The sequence below is a fragment of the Fusarium poae genome, chromosome 2 (assembly GCF_019609905.1).
Source record: "Fusarium poae strain DAOMC 252244 chromosome 2, whole genome shotgun sequence".
NCBI classification, from domain to species: domain Eukaryota; kingdom Fungi; phylum Ascomycota; class Sordariomycetes; order Hypocreales; family Nectriaceae; genus Fusarium; species Fusarium poae.
Window position 1 is genome coordinate 7,120,048 of NC_058400.1, and position 15,608 is coordinate 7,135,655.

Genomic DNA, 15,608 nt, shown 5'->3' on the forward strand with positions numbered 1-15,608 from the left:
CAGGTTCAACGAAATGATACATCAAATATGAAAAAACGAGGCCAGCAATTGTTTTATGTTTTCTTATGACCATCCTAAACAAAAAAACTCCTTTATCTTTTTTTACCATCCCAGACAGATCATTTTACTTATTTATACACGTCATTTCGTCTATGACTTCTGAAGATCGAAGTGGAAAGAGCGGATAATTGAGTCCGTATCGTCAATAGCGAGAGGACGCACATCAGCCAGGTCCTTGATCTTGGCAGTACTGTCAAGTATGTCAGTATATGGTCCTTCAAAGGGTCAAAGTGCTGAGATGTCAAACTTACACTTGCTTGATCTGGTCATCGGTCATGTTCAATCCGAGCTGCTCGACACGACTCTTGATGGCGTTCCAGCCAGTCAATCTGGAGGCGAAATGAACATATCGGGACATGCCGAAATCAGCGGGGTCGATGATCTCGTATGTGCTGGGCTGGTTGAGGATGGCCTTGGCGTGGATACCGGCCTTGTGGGTGAAGGCGCAGAAACCGGTAATGTAGTTGTTGAAGGGGACGTTGATCTCAACAGCCTCGGCAACGAGATCCTCAATCTCCTTGAGCTTATGGAGCTTGTATCGGGAGGTGACGTAGTCGTGGCTGTTGACAATCATACGGGCCAAAAGGCCTCCGAGAGGGGTGATACCGTTGCGCTCGCCGATTCCGAGGACTGAGGTGTCGATGTGGGTGGCTCCAGCCTCGAGGGCAGCGTGGGCGTTGGCAATGGCACAGCCAGTGTCGTTGTGGACTGTTGATGTCAGTTTCTGTCATTCAGACCGTTGGTTTGGGGATCTTACAATGGCACTCGATGTCGCAGCCGACAACACCACGGAGAGTACGGACAAGGTCGTAGACCTGGCGGGGAGAAGCGCAACCGACAGTGTCAGCGACACCAACACGGTGAACACCCTCCTTGTCAACAGCCTGGTAAAGGCTGAGAAGGTCGACAAGGTCACTCTGTCATCTGTGTTAGCCACTCCTTTTGCGCATGGGAGTATAGATCAAAACATACTCGGAAAGAGTCCTCGGAAGAGAATCGGACCTCCTTGCCTTGGCTAAAGGGAGTCAGTCAGTCAAGTGTATTCCGAGAGTACAGTGGTAAGACGAACCTCTTGATGTATCGGATGACCTCAATGGCAGACTCCTTGATGTAAGCCATGTCCTTTCCGTGAGAGTGCTCTCTCAAGTACTGAGAAGTGCCAATAACGACATCGACACCTATAGACAATCAGCTCCCGTCAAATGACAAGGCATTGGGGTAATTACCGTCAACGCCGGTCTCAACAGCGACCTTGGCATCTTCCATCTGCGCGAGGGTTAATCTAGGCTCGAGCTGCCCAACAACGGATAGCAACTTACTGTGCATCGCACGTCTAGGATTTTGTTAGGAAATTGTCCAAAAATAGATATCTGTCGCAATTGGAGACTTACGAGTGAGGATCTTGGCCTTGAGGCCGAGCTTGCAGATCTCCTCGCAGTCCTTGCGGGACTGGGGAGAGGCCATAGGGCTGGTGAGCTCAATGTACTCGACACCAAAGTCAGAGAGAGCCTTGGCACTATAAAATTGTTAGAATATCGATCGCGTCTGGGTAGACAGAGAGAGGTTCGTCGTACATCTTGATCTTGGTCTCTGTTGGGCACAATCATGTTAGTGGATCACGTTCTGGTCTGTGACGGAATAGAAGGCAACATACCTGTGTCAAAGTAGGCATTGGCAAACTGCTCTCCCTCTCTCAAGGTACTCTCAATGATCTTGAAGTTGTTGGTGTTGGAGAGGAAGTCGCCGACAGACTGGTAAGGCAGAGCAGCATTGTGGTGAGGCTTGTGGATGGTGGGAGCAGTCCCGTTCTCTGTGACCTCGACGTTGGACATGATGGGCAGTTTTAGGTGTTATGATATGATGATGTTGAAGAAATCTGGGGTATCTGGAAGAAGAAGGAGATTCCGAAGCAGAAGCTGAAGGGTAAGAGAATTGGGAAGTTGAAAAGTCAAAAGTTGGGGCCTCGTTGGGTTAAGTTATTTACTACCAGACGAGAAGAGGCGGGCAATGACTTGGGGACCTGCCCGGGCTTGGACTTTGGCTTGGTTATTGGTTATTGGTGGGGGCGGGGAAGAGAAAAAAAGAAAGATGTGTACCTGTACCAAAGCAGTATACTAATGGCTGAGCTCCGAATGGCGGAGGATGAAAAAAGTTTCCAAAGGAGTGACGCACTCGAGCATCACACTATCAAATGATACGCCAAAAAGAGGGCAAACTTTGCTAGCACGGTACATAGACCCTGGCCGGGATTAGTCCGATGAGATGGCGGGAAAAAACAGAATTATTCGTGGTCAATTATCAGGTGGTTGTTGTTGTTGTTTAATTGAATCACCAATTGATGTTGTCAACTTGAAGTCAGACGAGGACGGATTACTGCTGCTACAAAGTACATGACACCACTCACTACCTACAACAATTAAAAAATAAGAGAAAAAGGCCTTCACAGTGCTATACTGTACTCCATTCCATATTCCAAGCTATGACGAACTCAATTGCCCTTGAACATGTCTGATCAACAGTCTGAACATCTTTATTCCCCACTACCCTTGCCCCTTGGATTCTTGAGTCAGACGCCGAATATCGGGCTCCAGCATCACTCACTCACAGGGGGTCCCTTGTTTTTTGCGGGGTTAGGCTGTATGTCATGGTCCGTATTCCAAATCCGTCTTTGACTGAGCTTCCATTCGTGTAGCTGTAGCTGATGCTGTTGCTGTTTGTTGCATCTATTTTTTCTTTCTTTCTTTCTGTAGTTGGTGTCGCGTGCTTCTTTGCATTCGTCTTGGGACTTTACAATTTTCATTGCGCAAGGCACAAAGGAGCAAGCCAAGAAAAGTCTAACTCGTACGCCACAACGGTATCATCTACGAGCTATTGGTTCCATTGACGCACAAACGACGCCCAGATACATCGATGGCTAGAGTCTTGTGGGAGCATCGACTCTGGCTTGCAGTACTCCCGGTGCACTACGCGTACTGAACAACGATTATATGGTCGGCAGGTTGTCGCACAGGTGAATAGTTTCTCGAGCGACAAAATCGTGATAAAAGATCAATCCATATCATTTAAAACATCTACCAACCCGAAACTCCGAACGAGACGCAAGTTATTTATCTAAACATAATCCATAGCCCAAACCCACAAAGACAACACAATGGAAGATGCCATGCCACGCAGTTTCTGCACGCAGTACTGAGGTTCTAACCTCTCGCAAATGGCAGGGCTTGCGTATAAACAGATAAAATCCTAACGCCGGTTTTACTTGATGACCTGGACGATCATCATAGTATAGTATAAGTCGATACCGTGAACCTGTAACTGGCTCGACGCCGATTTGACGACGTTCCAAAACATGATGAATTTACTCGGAGGCAGAGTTGGTCAAGGAGAGGTATGCTGTCCAGGCGATACCAATTGTAGACACGAAAGGCTGTAGAAATGTTAGCAATCTGGTCAAGGCCATATTCTGCAAACTCAACATACCAGCTGGAACTGAACAGGCATCAAACGGAAGTTGACAATCTGCACAGCAGGCCAAACAACATAATTGGCCTTGAGGGTGGGAATGTACATGTCCCGAAGCTTGTTGGACACAGCGCGACGACCACCACCCTCAGCAATTGTCATGGTAGTGTAGAAAACAGCCAGACCGAATGGCGCAAAGATGAGCTGGTCGAAAGCAACGCGTTTCATGGCGGGGACGAAAGCGCTCGTCTTGGTAACGGGGAAGATACGCTCGAGGAATCGGAACCATTTGAACTGCACAGGGGCCATGCAGAAACCGTAGGCCATGAAGCGCGTGAGACGCTCAAAGTCAAAGGGTGGGGGGAGGCCGACCGAGTCGGGGATCAGGTCGCGTTCGTAGAAAGGGTTCTTTCGGTCGAGCTCGTGGATCTCAATAGCGACGCCGTCGTTCTTCTTAAGGCCGCCTGGCTGGCGGAGAGCTCGTTCGCGGATGGCGGTGATGGACTGGGCGACTGTGTCTGCGACGCCTCCGAGGATGGCGTTTGTGACCATCATGGTCATGACTGCGGATGTTTGTTAGACATGCTATGCCATGATGTTGTTCTGGTCAACATGGGCGACAGTAAAAGGTGACGTACGTGGTCGCTCATCATAGTAAGAGTTAAATCGCGCGGTAAGTCTAGCAATGAAAGCCATTTCGATTATAAAGACAATGGTATGCAGTAGAGGCTATCAAAGAAGATAATGTCGTCAGCGTCAGGCCTAACAGCACAAAAAAGGAAACAGAGCCGCAACAATGTTTAAAGGAAATAAAAAGGAAGTAAAAGTGAGCAATGTAACAGTAATACCAGGCGCACAAGAAACAAACGTCAACAAGATAAAAGAAATTTGAAGCGATGACGATAGAGCTGGATACGTAGTTGGGGAAAATACTGGGGAAGCTAAAGTGGCAACTGATCATAGAGTTGGCAGCCCAGTAATGAGACGAGACGGAGCATCAGGTAAGGAAAAAAACAGGGCGCGAATAAGAAAAGACTTACGATGCGACCGTAAATGTACTTTGAGTTGATGGAGCGGATAAACCGCCTCTGAGAGAGTTCCCACGTCATATTGAACGAAAAGAAGATATCGCGGAATAAAAGAATAAAATAAAAAGGAGGTAACAGAGGATGGAAAAGAGTAGAAAAGAACAGCTCAAAGGTGTCAAAACCTGAGGTAATGCAAGGTAAGACGAGGCGAGGAATGACGGTAAAATGTGGAGGGCGCGTATCAGGTCTGTTTGTTCTCAAGGGCGGGTTTCTTTCGTATAACTGGAATATGACGACAGTTTTTTCACACACAGTTCAACCGACAACAACTCGTGGGGCTGAGAGGACTTGGCGACGATTCAGGAGAGAAGAGAAGCGATCTTCACTTCTGATGCTGCCGATATAAAAACGAATCGCGCAAAGGAAACAAAAGAGTAAAAGAACAGAAGAGAAAAGAAAGAAAGAGGGAAACAGGAATTTGGAGGGGATCTAAAGTGTCAAGTAATGTCATGCGACCCTACCAACCTCTTGAAGAGAGGAGGAGGAGGAGGTATTCAGCTGTCAATGAAAGAAACAGTGCACCAACGTTTCTTTTCAAACGGTGTCACATAAAGTGCACTTTACGCTGTTCTCCACGTTTCCCCTCTCATCTGGTATTTAATTAGACACTGTATACTACCTACCTACCTTAGTACCTAAGTACCTACGCATGGTCTACGCCTCTTGCAACAAATAATTTGACAATCCTATTGATATCTAAATATTGGATTATTTACCATCTATACTTTTGACTCTTTACCGGTCAAGTCCTATTTCTATACCTGAAGCCGTTGATACAACGCTCACCCCCTGTCATCCTAGTGGACCATCTTCAAGGATCTTGCTGGACAAGAGCTTCACGGGCTCCCACCCGTTCCGAGGGTCCGTAGATCTGTATCAGGACTCCTACCAAGGGACAACACATAGGTACAGTAGGTAAACCAACAGAGACAGCCAAGACTCGAACATATGTACAGGTGTTCAAAAAAACATTATCGTGAGACCGCAGGTAGCGCAATGTAGTTTAGTCAACAATCTTACTGCTGAACGGAAAACAGAACCAACCGCTTGCCGCATTGTTTGTTGCCATTACGTTTCATATCGAGGCGGTGCTACACTGGGCACTGGGCACTGGGCACTGGGCACTGGGCACTGAGCTGCCCGCTTGGCAAGGCGTATCGCCAGCTTACTCTTGGTCTTGAAGCTTATTGTACCCCATCTACCCTGTAATACGATGAATTACCTTTACGCTTCAACCTGTAAGCATCAAGAGAAGCAAGTCTTTGTCTTTATTTTCCCTTGCCGGTCCAGTCACGTAGCGCCACAAATGTATGGGCTTTAGTCGATAGTATTGGAGTATTAGTTTTGATGATGTGCGACTCAATCAATGTTGGCAAATACAACGCTACTCGGCTATCCAAGCTACTGATTACTGGCTACCAAAGTAGTTAGTTATCCTGCGAACAATCGGTCGCTTTGGGTCAAGTTCAAAATTCAGGGTCCAGTGTTGATGCCGTCTTAATCCCGGCCACTGATCACTCTGCCCTTGCTTGCATGCCAATTGATGTTCTTTTGCGCAAACAGAATAAACCAAACTCCAGGCTCTGCGAAGATACAAAAGACCGATGACCAGGTAGTCCAAATTAAATGTCGTCGATCCTCGCGCCAGTTTCTTCTCTTATTCTCTCCAACAGAACCCTGATTTCTGTTGCCCTTTAAGTAGACGTATAGGAGGAGACTGTCGTTGGTGTGTAATACGAATCCGTATCTGAGTAGTATTGCTTCACCACAACCTCAAGCTGAGCATCCGGATCTGACTTCATACGCTTAAGACATCCGTACGCCTCTTCCTCGTCTACATTTAACGAAGCAAGCGTTTTTGCTGTTTTGACTGTTTTGAGATTGATCTTCGCCCCCGCGTCTACCATTTGACGCACACATCTCAGCACATTGTCTTTATGCTTGTTGTCTTCCTCATATGCAGCGCAGTATCGGAAAGCCTGTGCCAGTATTTCTTCCCAAGGCGTCAATCGAAGTACAGTAATTCTGCCATGGTTCGAAAACTTCGCGTTTGGCTTTGCTCCTTTACTGAGCAAGTGTTCAAGTATCGGTGCGCTGTTGCGATTGGAAAAACAAACAAGAGAGAGAAGGGGGACCCTGTTGTAACCCAACAATCTACGTAGCATTCGCCCAGCTCGAAAAGCTAACCCGTTCTGCGGCAGACTGATCGTTGTATCCAGGGCGACAACGTAGCCTCCTGGCCTTGCTCTTGCCCTCACATACTCTACCACTGACATTGAAGTTGCTAGGCACAGCATCCTTTCGCTAGGTCCCAGGCCACTGAAGCCGTCAATAGAACTCAAATAGCCCGTCCAATCGTCATTCGGGGCATCGTGGTTTATGTAAGGCCTACTGGCATTTACCAGTTGCCATATATCAGGAAGCATGAGATTGGTGGCACTGGTGAGGTGGTCCAACAATCGTACAACTGGCTTACTTGAATCGGGATGTACACCAGAAGCATGATCCAAACAGGCAATGAGATTTGTAGTCAAATGACTCCTTTGAGGGTCAACGTCTCTGAATCTGACCTTGAGTTTTTTGACATCCCAGTTGGCTGCACTCTTAGTCAAGGCAGCATACGCCGCCACGATTCTGAGGTTGGCATCATATGGCTTTTTGAGATACTTCCGGAGCCTTCGTTGAGTCCTGCGACTACAAACAAATTCATACACGGTTTTGTGCAGATAATCAACAGTACCCCCAAAGCGCGCACTGAATGGAATGGCCGGGGTCGTGCTCTTGTGGACTTCGAGTAAACCTTTGCATCGGCTGTTAAGGCGACGACGAATGTCTTCCACCCGTTCCGATGCCTCATTAAGTGATAAGGTGCCGGATTCCCCTTTAATGGCTCGGTCCATGAAATCCACCTCATCTGCGTACCAAAACAGTAGCGGTGAAGGCGGCGTCTTGAATGCCGCCATCAGCTTGAGGAGCTGGGCTGTATGCTCACGGTATCCAGGATCAATATTCTCAAGTATCCTTTCGTAAAGGTTCTTGATTTCTGCTGGAAGTTGACCAAGCCGCTTCTGGAGATCTTCAACACGATCGCCTGCTCCTATGCCCGCAAGGAGGGAGGCTACAACGATGGTGACCCATAAGAATACGCCACTAGACTTCTTGACGATGGATTCAACGAGCTCCTTGGCGACACGGGCTTGCCTTCGCTGCAGACCTTTAAACTGAGCATCGGCTTCAAACTTCGCCAAGACATAATCCGAGATATCCTGGTGAGTCAAATCCTCCATTTTGAGTCTAGGACAGTCCCCAAAGGCCCCCTCAAACTCTATCCAAGGACGGCTGGAGACGCATATCTTGATGGGAGACTCCACGCAGCTCTGCACGAGTGAAATGAGATCATAGCAGTTACCGTCAAACTCATCTAAGCCATCGATAAACATGGCAAGCTTGGCACGAGTACTAATATAGACAGTTGCTCGTTGAAACATATCACCCAGCTCAATCTGGCTGAAACTCTTGGGATCAAGGTTGAACAGGCACAAGGATTCCCACCGCAACGGAGCAACCACGGGGATGACTTCTGGATGGGCACGGAGAAGTTGTACAAGTAGTGTCCGAAGGAGACCCTCTTGCGACCTTTGCAGCTTTGATCCGACCGCCCAAAAGTGAAAGGAGATAACTGTGAGCTTATTGTCGTTCCCAGCCCATTGCTTCAGATGTTGCTCACATCGACCATGGGGGAGAGTTGCTCTTTCTGGGCTCATGGACCCCTTAACTGATTCATTGTTGTCGTGTTGGCTTTGGCCGACAGGTTGAAGTAGATATCTCATTAAAGTAGACTTGCCCGACCCTGGCTTCCCGGTAATCCAGTAAAGTGTTTCATCGGATTCAAGCCAGTCCTTGAAGCCGGTGATACCGTTATCTTCAAAGACCCAGCGAAAGGTGCCTTTGTGGGCATCTTTGATGGTCAGTTCCCTCTCTTGCATAGTGTCGTAGCAGAGTCTGGAAATAAATAGCTGCTCCAGCTTAGTCCTCCTTTCGTCTGATAGCTGGATGCACGAGGCATCGGAAATGCCAGATTAGGCTCCATCCAAGCTGTATATATTGGCAACCAAATCGCCAATGAGCTCTGACTTGATTTTATCATGAAGTTGGAGACCGTCAGTCAAACACTCAACTATCGAAGCTCCATAGCCTAATGTCGAGTCATCTGAGCTTTCTGCCTCATCTTTCAAGTTCTTTGAGCCTGACTTGCGAAGCTCTCTCAGTATTTGATCCTGTTTTTCCGCGCTGTCCCGCACGACCGACCTGCGACTGGCTGTAAGCTACGCTCTTGTGGCGCGAAAGAGGATCGCGGATCTTGTCTCTATAGCGGTCAAGCCCCATGATCCTCTGGGCTGGTAACCCAGGTAATTTCTGGTTGGCGACTTACCTGAGGTCGACTGTCATGTGGAAAGTTAAGTCCAGCTGCACATCTCTCAGCCTTACTTCGAGGGTCTTGAGCTTTTCCTCCTTCCAAAGTGCTAGCCAGGCTTTCTTCAAAGCGCTCCGCCCACGGCCGATCTTATCCATCGAATCCGTCATTTCCTCTGAAATTGCAATACTTTTCTGCACCAGCGAAACTATCGCTGTGTTCGATCCCGGATCGGTGCTCTGTAGAGTGCGCTGAGCATCTCTAAAGTTTTTCGACGTTTTACGTAGGTCTTCGAGACTGGCGAGAAAAGATTGCTCTGATTTACTGAGCTGCCATGCGGTAGCAATGAAGCGAGTGCCAAAGTCGATCACTTGCAAAATGCTGGCTGCGACTCCGACAGCAGCGAACTCTGCCATTGCGAAGAGAATCGATGGAATACATAGAGGTAGATGCGCTCATTTCGCTGTGGGTGTGCGACGCTTCTTGTATCTCGTGGTAAGCATTCAGCTGCATCTGCTGCAGCTGGAAAATCAGGCTGCAGAGGTATGGCCACGCTTAACTATTCGCTGGGCAGTGTAATATGTGGCGTACATGGTTGTATCTCATGCCAGCAGAACTGATGCATCCCAGTGATAATCTCGGATTTCGTGATTGGAGGAGTGGGTAAGTTTGGAGGTGATATGTTGGCTGATGTGTATTTCACTGCCATTATGCCTTGGGGGTTGAAAAACTCCGCCTTGCTGCCTTCTTCCTACACAAGCAGGAAGGAACAGAGTTGCTACTGCGACAGGTCTTGATCAACAACCACCATTTCAAGCAGCTGCTGTATTGGGGGAACAGACAGAGGCAACAAAACAAGTCCAACTTCTGAGCAAAGCGCAGGTGTGAAGAAGACAAAAATGAATTATCGCCTAAAGCATTAAAAAAATATCACTACACAAGGGTATACTCCTGCCAGGTCATCCCATATTAGACCAGATCTATAAACCGAAAGCCAACCGACCGACCATCCCAAATATTACTTGCGAAAGCACGCTAGAACTTATAAATCCTATTCCAAGTCTTCTTCGTGTTCCCATTTCTTGGTTCCCAACTTGCGCATTTTCTTAGGACTGCCGCTACCAACTGGTACAGGCTTTACTTTTTCACCGACACGCATGCGCTCCAATTTTCGCCCAAGGTTCGTAACGCTATCGACTCTGGCATCGCCTCTTGGTGGTTTTGCGGCAGGTGCAGCAAAGTCTTCTCGCTCTTCGAGAGGTCTGCGCTTTGTGGGACTGCGGGAGGCGAGTTCGCGTTTGAGAATGCCGTTCTCGCGACGGAGTCTATCAACTTCCTCTTCAAGGTCTTCAATTAGAACATTTTCTTTATCGCCATCCTCGTCGGTAGCCAGGCCACGTTCAAGAACTTCAATCTTCCGGTCCCAGTGCTCCTCAGTGCGCTCCTGCTCGATGGACATCGAATTCTTCCATCGAGCCATTTCGAGAGCCAGACGTTGCTCAAACTCGTTAGCGCACTCTTCGCGAATAGCTGCTTCGAGGTCCAACATGCGATCTTCCATAGACAGGAGGTGAGCTTCAGCGGCGAATCGTGCTTCAGCTTGTCGATCGACCTCTTCACGCAATTGATCGGCCTCCTCACTAAGTCGAGCAATCTCAAGCGCAGCAACCTCCATGGTCGCACGGTCATCGGCGTTCATCTGAGGAGTGTAATTTCTATACGATACATGGTGCGACGGTACCATTGGGCGCAAATGGTTATGGTTAAGCGTCGGGCTGATCGAACGATTTTGGGTCGGAGAAAGAATGGTGCTTGTAACGGAAGGGACACGAGGTACCGCCACCTCGCGTGCAAGAGCACTATACCGAAGGATCTGTGATGTAGCGTTAAAGTCTCCCCTGGGGTCGGCCGTGACTATCATCACACCTCTTTGTGGGTTACGACGAGGAGATTGAGGCTGTGAAGAAGAGGATGAAGGGAATGAGTTGGAAAAGAGAAGCTCAGTGAGCTTGCATTGTCGGAAAGGGACAATGTTTGGCTATTGCATGTTAGCTGCTGTTGAAGATGGCTCCTGTCGTCACTCACCTTGCTAGAGCTGGCAGCCTCGCTTTGCGTTTGAAGGCATTGACCCAAATACATCAAACTCTCGTTGATCTTGCCAGCCTCTACAAGTGTAGCACCAGCTGTCTTCGCCTCGCGTGCTCTCTCGCTACCCGCCAGATCGACAATTGTAAACTTGCTTCCCCCCCAGGGTCCAGGTTTTCTGCCACGCGCTCGCTTCTTGACCTCGAATACGAAAAATCCGTGGCTTCGACTCGAAACACTGTTGCTACCGGTACCAGTAACTCGGCGCTCCTGCAGACCAGTCTCAATGACTGTCAATGCTTCTGTATAGTTCGAGCAGATGACCTTTCGTAGGCCCGCAACAACTTTTCGGTCGGGTGATAGTTCGGTCGACTTGAATAACAAGGCACGGCGTCGCGGCTCTTTAGTGGTGGCGGATTTAACGGCCGGAGTAAGGAGATCATATATACGGTCGTTGTGTACTTCATACATAGAGATGACAATAGCATACTCTGCTGAAGGGTCGCAGGGAACATCGGTGTTGCTGACGTCGGGTTGATCGGGAAAGGCAGAAGGCCGCGCCGTCGCTCGTCGAGGGGGAGGAGGAGACATGATATTGCGTTCGCCCTTTAAATCTTGTTTAGCAATATTCCTTACATGTGTGGCAGATCGAAGCGACATGAAGTGCCGCGTAACCCGCTTGGGCGCGGCCGAGGTAGGGGGAAAATTCATCACGCTTGCAGACGCTACGATTGATCCAAAAGGTTGCCTGTCGCGATCAGGAGAACGATTCTATCGCTCATTGGGACGCGTTGTGCTGTCGCCTTCAGTGACAAGCCGTACACTTTTCTGACTTGGTGCGCATTCTGGAGAAAATGTGCTAGCGAGCTTCGCGATGTGTTGGGTTATGGGAGAGTCAATGTAGGAAAGGGCTGCGGTCGGGGGTCGTACAAGACCTGGCGTGGCGGCTCGTGAGGGGGCTCTGGATGCCACTGAGTCGCGGAAGGATGGACTCAAGAAGTGCGATGCGATGGTCAAAGACGACTCAGCTCCATCACACTCCTGAAGGGAATCCTGTGCTGTAAAGATATCGTTTCCGTCGATCATGTTTTCGCCAATAGATCGGAAGAGGACGTCTATCGCAAGCTGGGTCATGCCGCGTTGGGATTTGCTGCCGAGTATGGTATGTGTCTACAGATGTTAGTACGGTCTTGCTGGCGTTGACGGAAAGCTTACCTTGCCAGAACCAGTGACTCCTAACGTAGCAACAACCGCGTCGGTTCCCTCACCACCTTGAGGAGCGAGGACGCCCTCGACGAAGGGGACGATTTCTGTGCCGTGGAACACATCGAGCTGGCTAGCTTCTTCCTCAAACACCTGTGTAAACGCGAACTTCTCAATAGCTCTTCGTCGATCGGTAGGGGGGTTTAGGACGACATGTGTCGCTTTCGAATCGTCCTCTGGCGGTTCAACTTCGAGAATGCGGTCCCCATCACCGTTTCGTAAGGGCGGCGGTCGTAGTCGTAGGTAAACCTCAAACAGGTTATGTGATGCTTTGCGTGAAGACTCCATGTCGCTATGATCGCTGCGGTAGCTTTGAAGATTTCGCTAGGATGCAGGAACAGATGCAAAACAGAACCAAACGTGGAGAAGACGAGACGAAACTGTTTAGCCTGGTGGATTCTGGATCTTTGACGTTACAATCCTAGCGGGAGCGTGTTTACTCTATCTCGTTGGTCCGGTTGCGCTGGCAGGACAACGGCAACTATTCTGGTCATGATAAGATAAGATTAGATAATACTAAGCGCCATCCGCGCGGATGTAAGCACAGATCAACGACGAAAACATCTGCAGCCCCTCATTAAAAAAAAAAAGTTGAGATTGTGGAGTTGATTTCCTCAGGCCTTCAATTCTTCGCGGTCGCCTCAGGGACCAGGACGCAAGCCATTGACTGAGTGGTGTCACTCAGAGTGGTACATCGTAAGATTCAGCATAACTGATCATAGTTTACTTCAAAGAACCTCCGTAATAAATCACAATTGAGCTATCGGAAGCTTGCTGATCAAAAGATTATCTTTGGCACTAAGTGAACCCAAACCATCCAAGCTACCTAGTCTAGGATGCATTGATTCACATGTAAGAAAAGTTGCCAAAAGTTTGAAGCTTCGTGGCAGCTGGGATTCGTGGCAGCAAAGAGTCATCAGTAGCCTAGACTATGACTACAAGGGTAGGTAGGCAGAGGGGTGTGTGAGTGTGACAGCGGGACGAACCAGCCAATAAACATTTCTCTAGAGCTGCTGATTCCTGGGGGAGGTCATGACTGATTGACTCACTAAATTTTCCTTGTGCTCCTCTCACAAAAGTGTCATCTTAATTTCAGAACAAGGGAGCTGCGCCGCTTTACTCTGCGACGTCCCTTGTTCCTGAAGGAACTAAGTCAATGCCGAGGTCACGATTGGTATCTCCGCAAGTTGACTCAAGAAGTCAAAAGAAAGAAAAGTTTGAGGATGATCCGTGAGAGGGGCGCGCCGTAAGACTGGGCAATGACAATGCTGCGCTACGAGGATATTCTGACTCTAAAAATTGGTCTGGCGCTAAAAGCTACTGATGACGGCAGTGCCTTTTTTCTTCTCGGGGAGGGGGAATGAGGGGCTCTAGGTTTGGTCAAATTACTGAGATGACGGTAACAATGAATAAAACAACGTAGAATGGGTGCATTGGCTCAAGTGCTATGTACGTAGTAGAGACGCTTCTTGTTTCGAGTTGAATCCGGGCCAAAACGCAGATGTCCTATAGAGTAGGCAGACATGCATAGCCCCAAAGAAATGATAGCATCAAATCTCGGTCTTCATGTTCCAAGTCAAGCTATCTAGGTACTAACGTAACGTCGAAATGATCAACCGAATTCAGGCACAAAGACAGCGCGTAATGTCAATTATCCATTAGCTTGACTCATCAAAAAAATTCTGTTCCAATCGAATGGATAATCTCATTGCGTCGAGGCTTTTGCCTACTGCGGGTTCTCGAGTAATTAGTCTTCGTCAACTCCGGTTGTCGCTTAAAAAGATGAAGAAAAAAAGTTGCCAAATCATCCATATGAACCCCACCAGTGTCCGTGGCAACATGGGGACAACGGTTGAAGCTTGAAAGGAAAGATTTTTCTTATTCTTTTTCGGCCTTTCTTACTCGCCTTTTTTCGGCAGACGTCTAGTACCAGCGAGAAGTCCGACGATACTTCTCTGGATCTCGTCCGACGGATACAAACAACAGCTCCTCTTTTTTCCTTTTTCTCTGGGTCTCTTCCTGCAGTCTTGTCTGGTCTTTTGGCATTTGAGACTGGGCCACTGACATAACCGCCTCAGTTTAGCTCAGAACACCCCCTGTTTGATGGTGGAGATTGTCGACTGCGGAGCTTCAAGATTTGAGAAATGCTTGGCTTCGGTTGGAGGCAGCAAAACGAGGGGTCTTGGTTTCTTGCTTGGCTATCCCGGCTCCAGCGTCTGTTCTACCGTACCTGGATCAGGATGGGTCTCGATTGCGCGGCAAACCGAGGACTTCTCGTACGAGATGGGTCGTTGCAGCTGGTGTTGTGTCTGTAGTCTAAAGATTGGTTCCTGAGAAGAAGTCAACATCTAGTTGTCGGCCTTAAACATGTGTAGGTTCAGACAAATATTAGATAGTAGTCACGACGTGAAGCCACCTCATTTTTATTCGTCTAACTGTAGCCAGGATGTATCTTGTACGTACCAAGGTAAAACGTCTACCAAGGACTGCACTGCTCCGCTATCCAATATTATTTCTTGCATTTCCTAGTCGTACATTAGATTGATGTCCCATGCTCATCAGTGTCGTGCTTTCGCTCCGGGGTTTGACTGGTCCCCTAATTTGGACTTTGCTCGCCTCACGGACCAGGAGATATGGGGCATTTGTTTTTGAGGTTACTGGAGATTCAATTGGGCTCAAAGCCCGAGCCATTGTGAGACCTACTCTCAACGCTTGTCTCTCAAATACCGGCTTGATAATGGCCAAACTCGCTCAACTGCATTTAGTTTTGCACATCGAATTGTATGTAGCATACCATGATACCACAGAATAGTCTCCTTGCATAGTGTCTCAGTCAACACATGAGCGCTTCTCGATATATACTCGTCTATGGTTGGGCTTCTACCTGATGGCTTCAAGTAGCGGTGACGGTTAATAGGTGGCCACCCTAGAGTAGACTAGCGCATCGTGTACCTTCCTTCCTCCCGCACTCACGCCTCCCGGTCACTCCCCCCCGGTACCTAAGGTCCACTGCCTGCTGGGGCTGCCTCGAGATACTTTACCCAATCAGGTTCGACCCCACTTAGAGTGCGGAAAAAGTTTGGGACTAGATATTTCTCTCCTCCTCTTCCCTCGCTTCTTTTTTCATCATCAACCACCAAAACCAAAACCTCAGACAACGAAGTCGACATTTTTACAATCACCCGGAAAAATCCATACCAAGAACTAAGTCGAGTAATCATGCCTTCGGCCGTCGC

At 48.5% G+C, this 15,608-nt stretch overlaps 6 protein-coding genes across 6 annotated transcripts; all 6 read right to left on the minus strand.

Annotated features, from left to right (window-relative positions):
• Nucleotides 1-150: 150 nt before the first annotated feature.
• On the minus strand, nucleotides 151-1,892 carry LYS1_1 (Saccharopine dehydrogenase; the record flags this gene model as incomplete). The annotated part of the gene is made up of 10 exons (XM_044850906.1): nucleotides 151-250; nucleotides 312-768; nucleotides 818-977; nucleotides 1,033-1,075; nucleotides 1,130-1,238; nucleotides 1,287-1,326; nucleotides 1,380-1,393; nucleotides 1,452-1,576; nucleotides 1,635-1,650; nucleotides 1,715-1,892. 10 exons carry the CDS (start codon nucleotides 1,890-1,892, stop codon nucleotides 151-153), a joined length of 1,242 nt encoding a protein of 413 aa, XP_044709618.1.
• Nucleotides 1,893-3,418: 1,526 nt separating this feature from the next.
• Nucleotides 3,419-4,218, minus strand: FPOAC1_006423 (uncharacterized protein; the record flags this gene model as incomplete). Its single annotated transcript, XM_044850907.1, has 3 exons — nucleotides 3,419-3,487; nucleotides 3,541-4,085; nucleotides 4,161-4,218. The coding sequence occupies 3 exons, from the start codon at nucleotides 4,216-4,218 to the stop codon at nucleotides 3,419-3,421; spliced, it is 672 nt and encodes a 223-aa protein (XP_044709619.1).
• A 2,086-nt stretch (nucleotides 4,219-6,304) lies between these two features.
• Nucleotides 6,305-8,596, minus strand: FPOAC1_006424 (uncharacterized protein; the record flags this gene model as incomplete). Its single annotated transcript, XM_044850908.1, has 1 exon — nucleotides 6,305-8,596. One exon carries the CDS (start codon nucleotides 8,594-8,596, stop codon nucleotides 6,305-6,307), a length of 2,292 nt encoding a protein of 763 aa, XP_044709620.1.
• A 93-nt stretch (nucleotides 8,597-8,689) lies between these two features.
• Nucleotides 8,690-9,440, minus strand: FPOAC1_006425 (uncharacterized protein; the record flags this gene model as incomplete). The annotated part of the gene is made up of 2 exons (XM_044850909.1): nucleotides 8,690-8,918; nucleotides 9,043-9,440. The coding sequence occupies 2 exons, from the start codon at nucleotides 9,438-9,440 to the stop codon at nucleotides 8,690-8,692; spliced, it is 627 nt and encodes a 208-aa protein (XP_044709621.1).
• Nucleotides 9,441-10,075: 635 nt separating this feature from the next.
• FPOAC1_006426 (uncharacterized protein) lies at nucleotides 10,076-11,700 on the minus strand (the record flags this gene model as incomplete). Its single annotated transcript, XM_044850910.1, has 2 exons — nucleotides 10,076-11,062; nucleotides 11,110-11,700. The coding sequence occupies 2 exons, from the start codon at nucleotides 11,698-11,700 to the stop codon at nucleotides 10,076-10,078; spliced, it is 1,578 nt and encodes a 525-aa protein (XP_044709622.1).
• A 180-nt stretch (nucleotides 11,701-11,880) lies between these two features.
• FPOAC1_006427 (uncharacterized protein) lies at nucleotides 11,881-12,660 on the minus strand (the record flags this gene model as incomplete). The annotated part of the gene is made up of 2 exons (XM_044850911.1): nucleotides 11,881-12,279; nucleotides 12,325-12,660. The coding sequence occupies 2 exons, from the start codon at nucleotides 12,658-12,660 to the stop codon at nucleotides 11,881-11,883; spliced, it is 735 nt and encodes a 244-aa protein (XP_044709623.1).
• Between the last annotated feature and the right edge of the window lie 2,948 nt (nucleotides 12,661-15,608).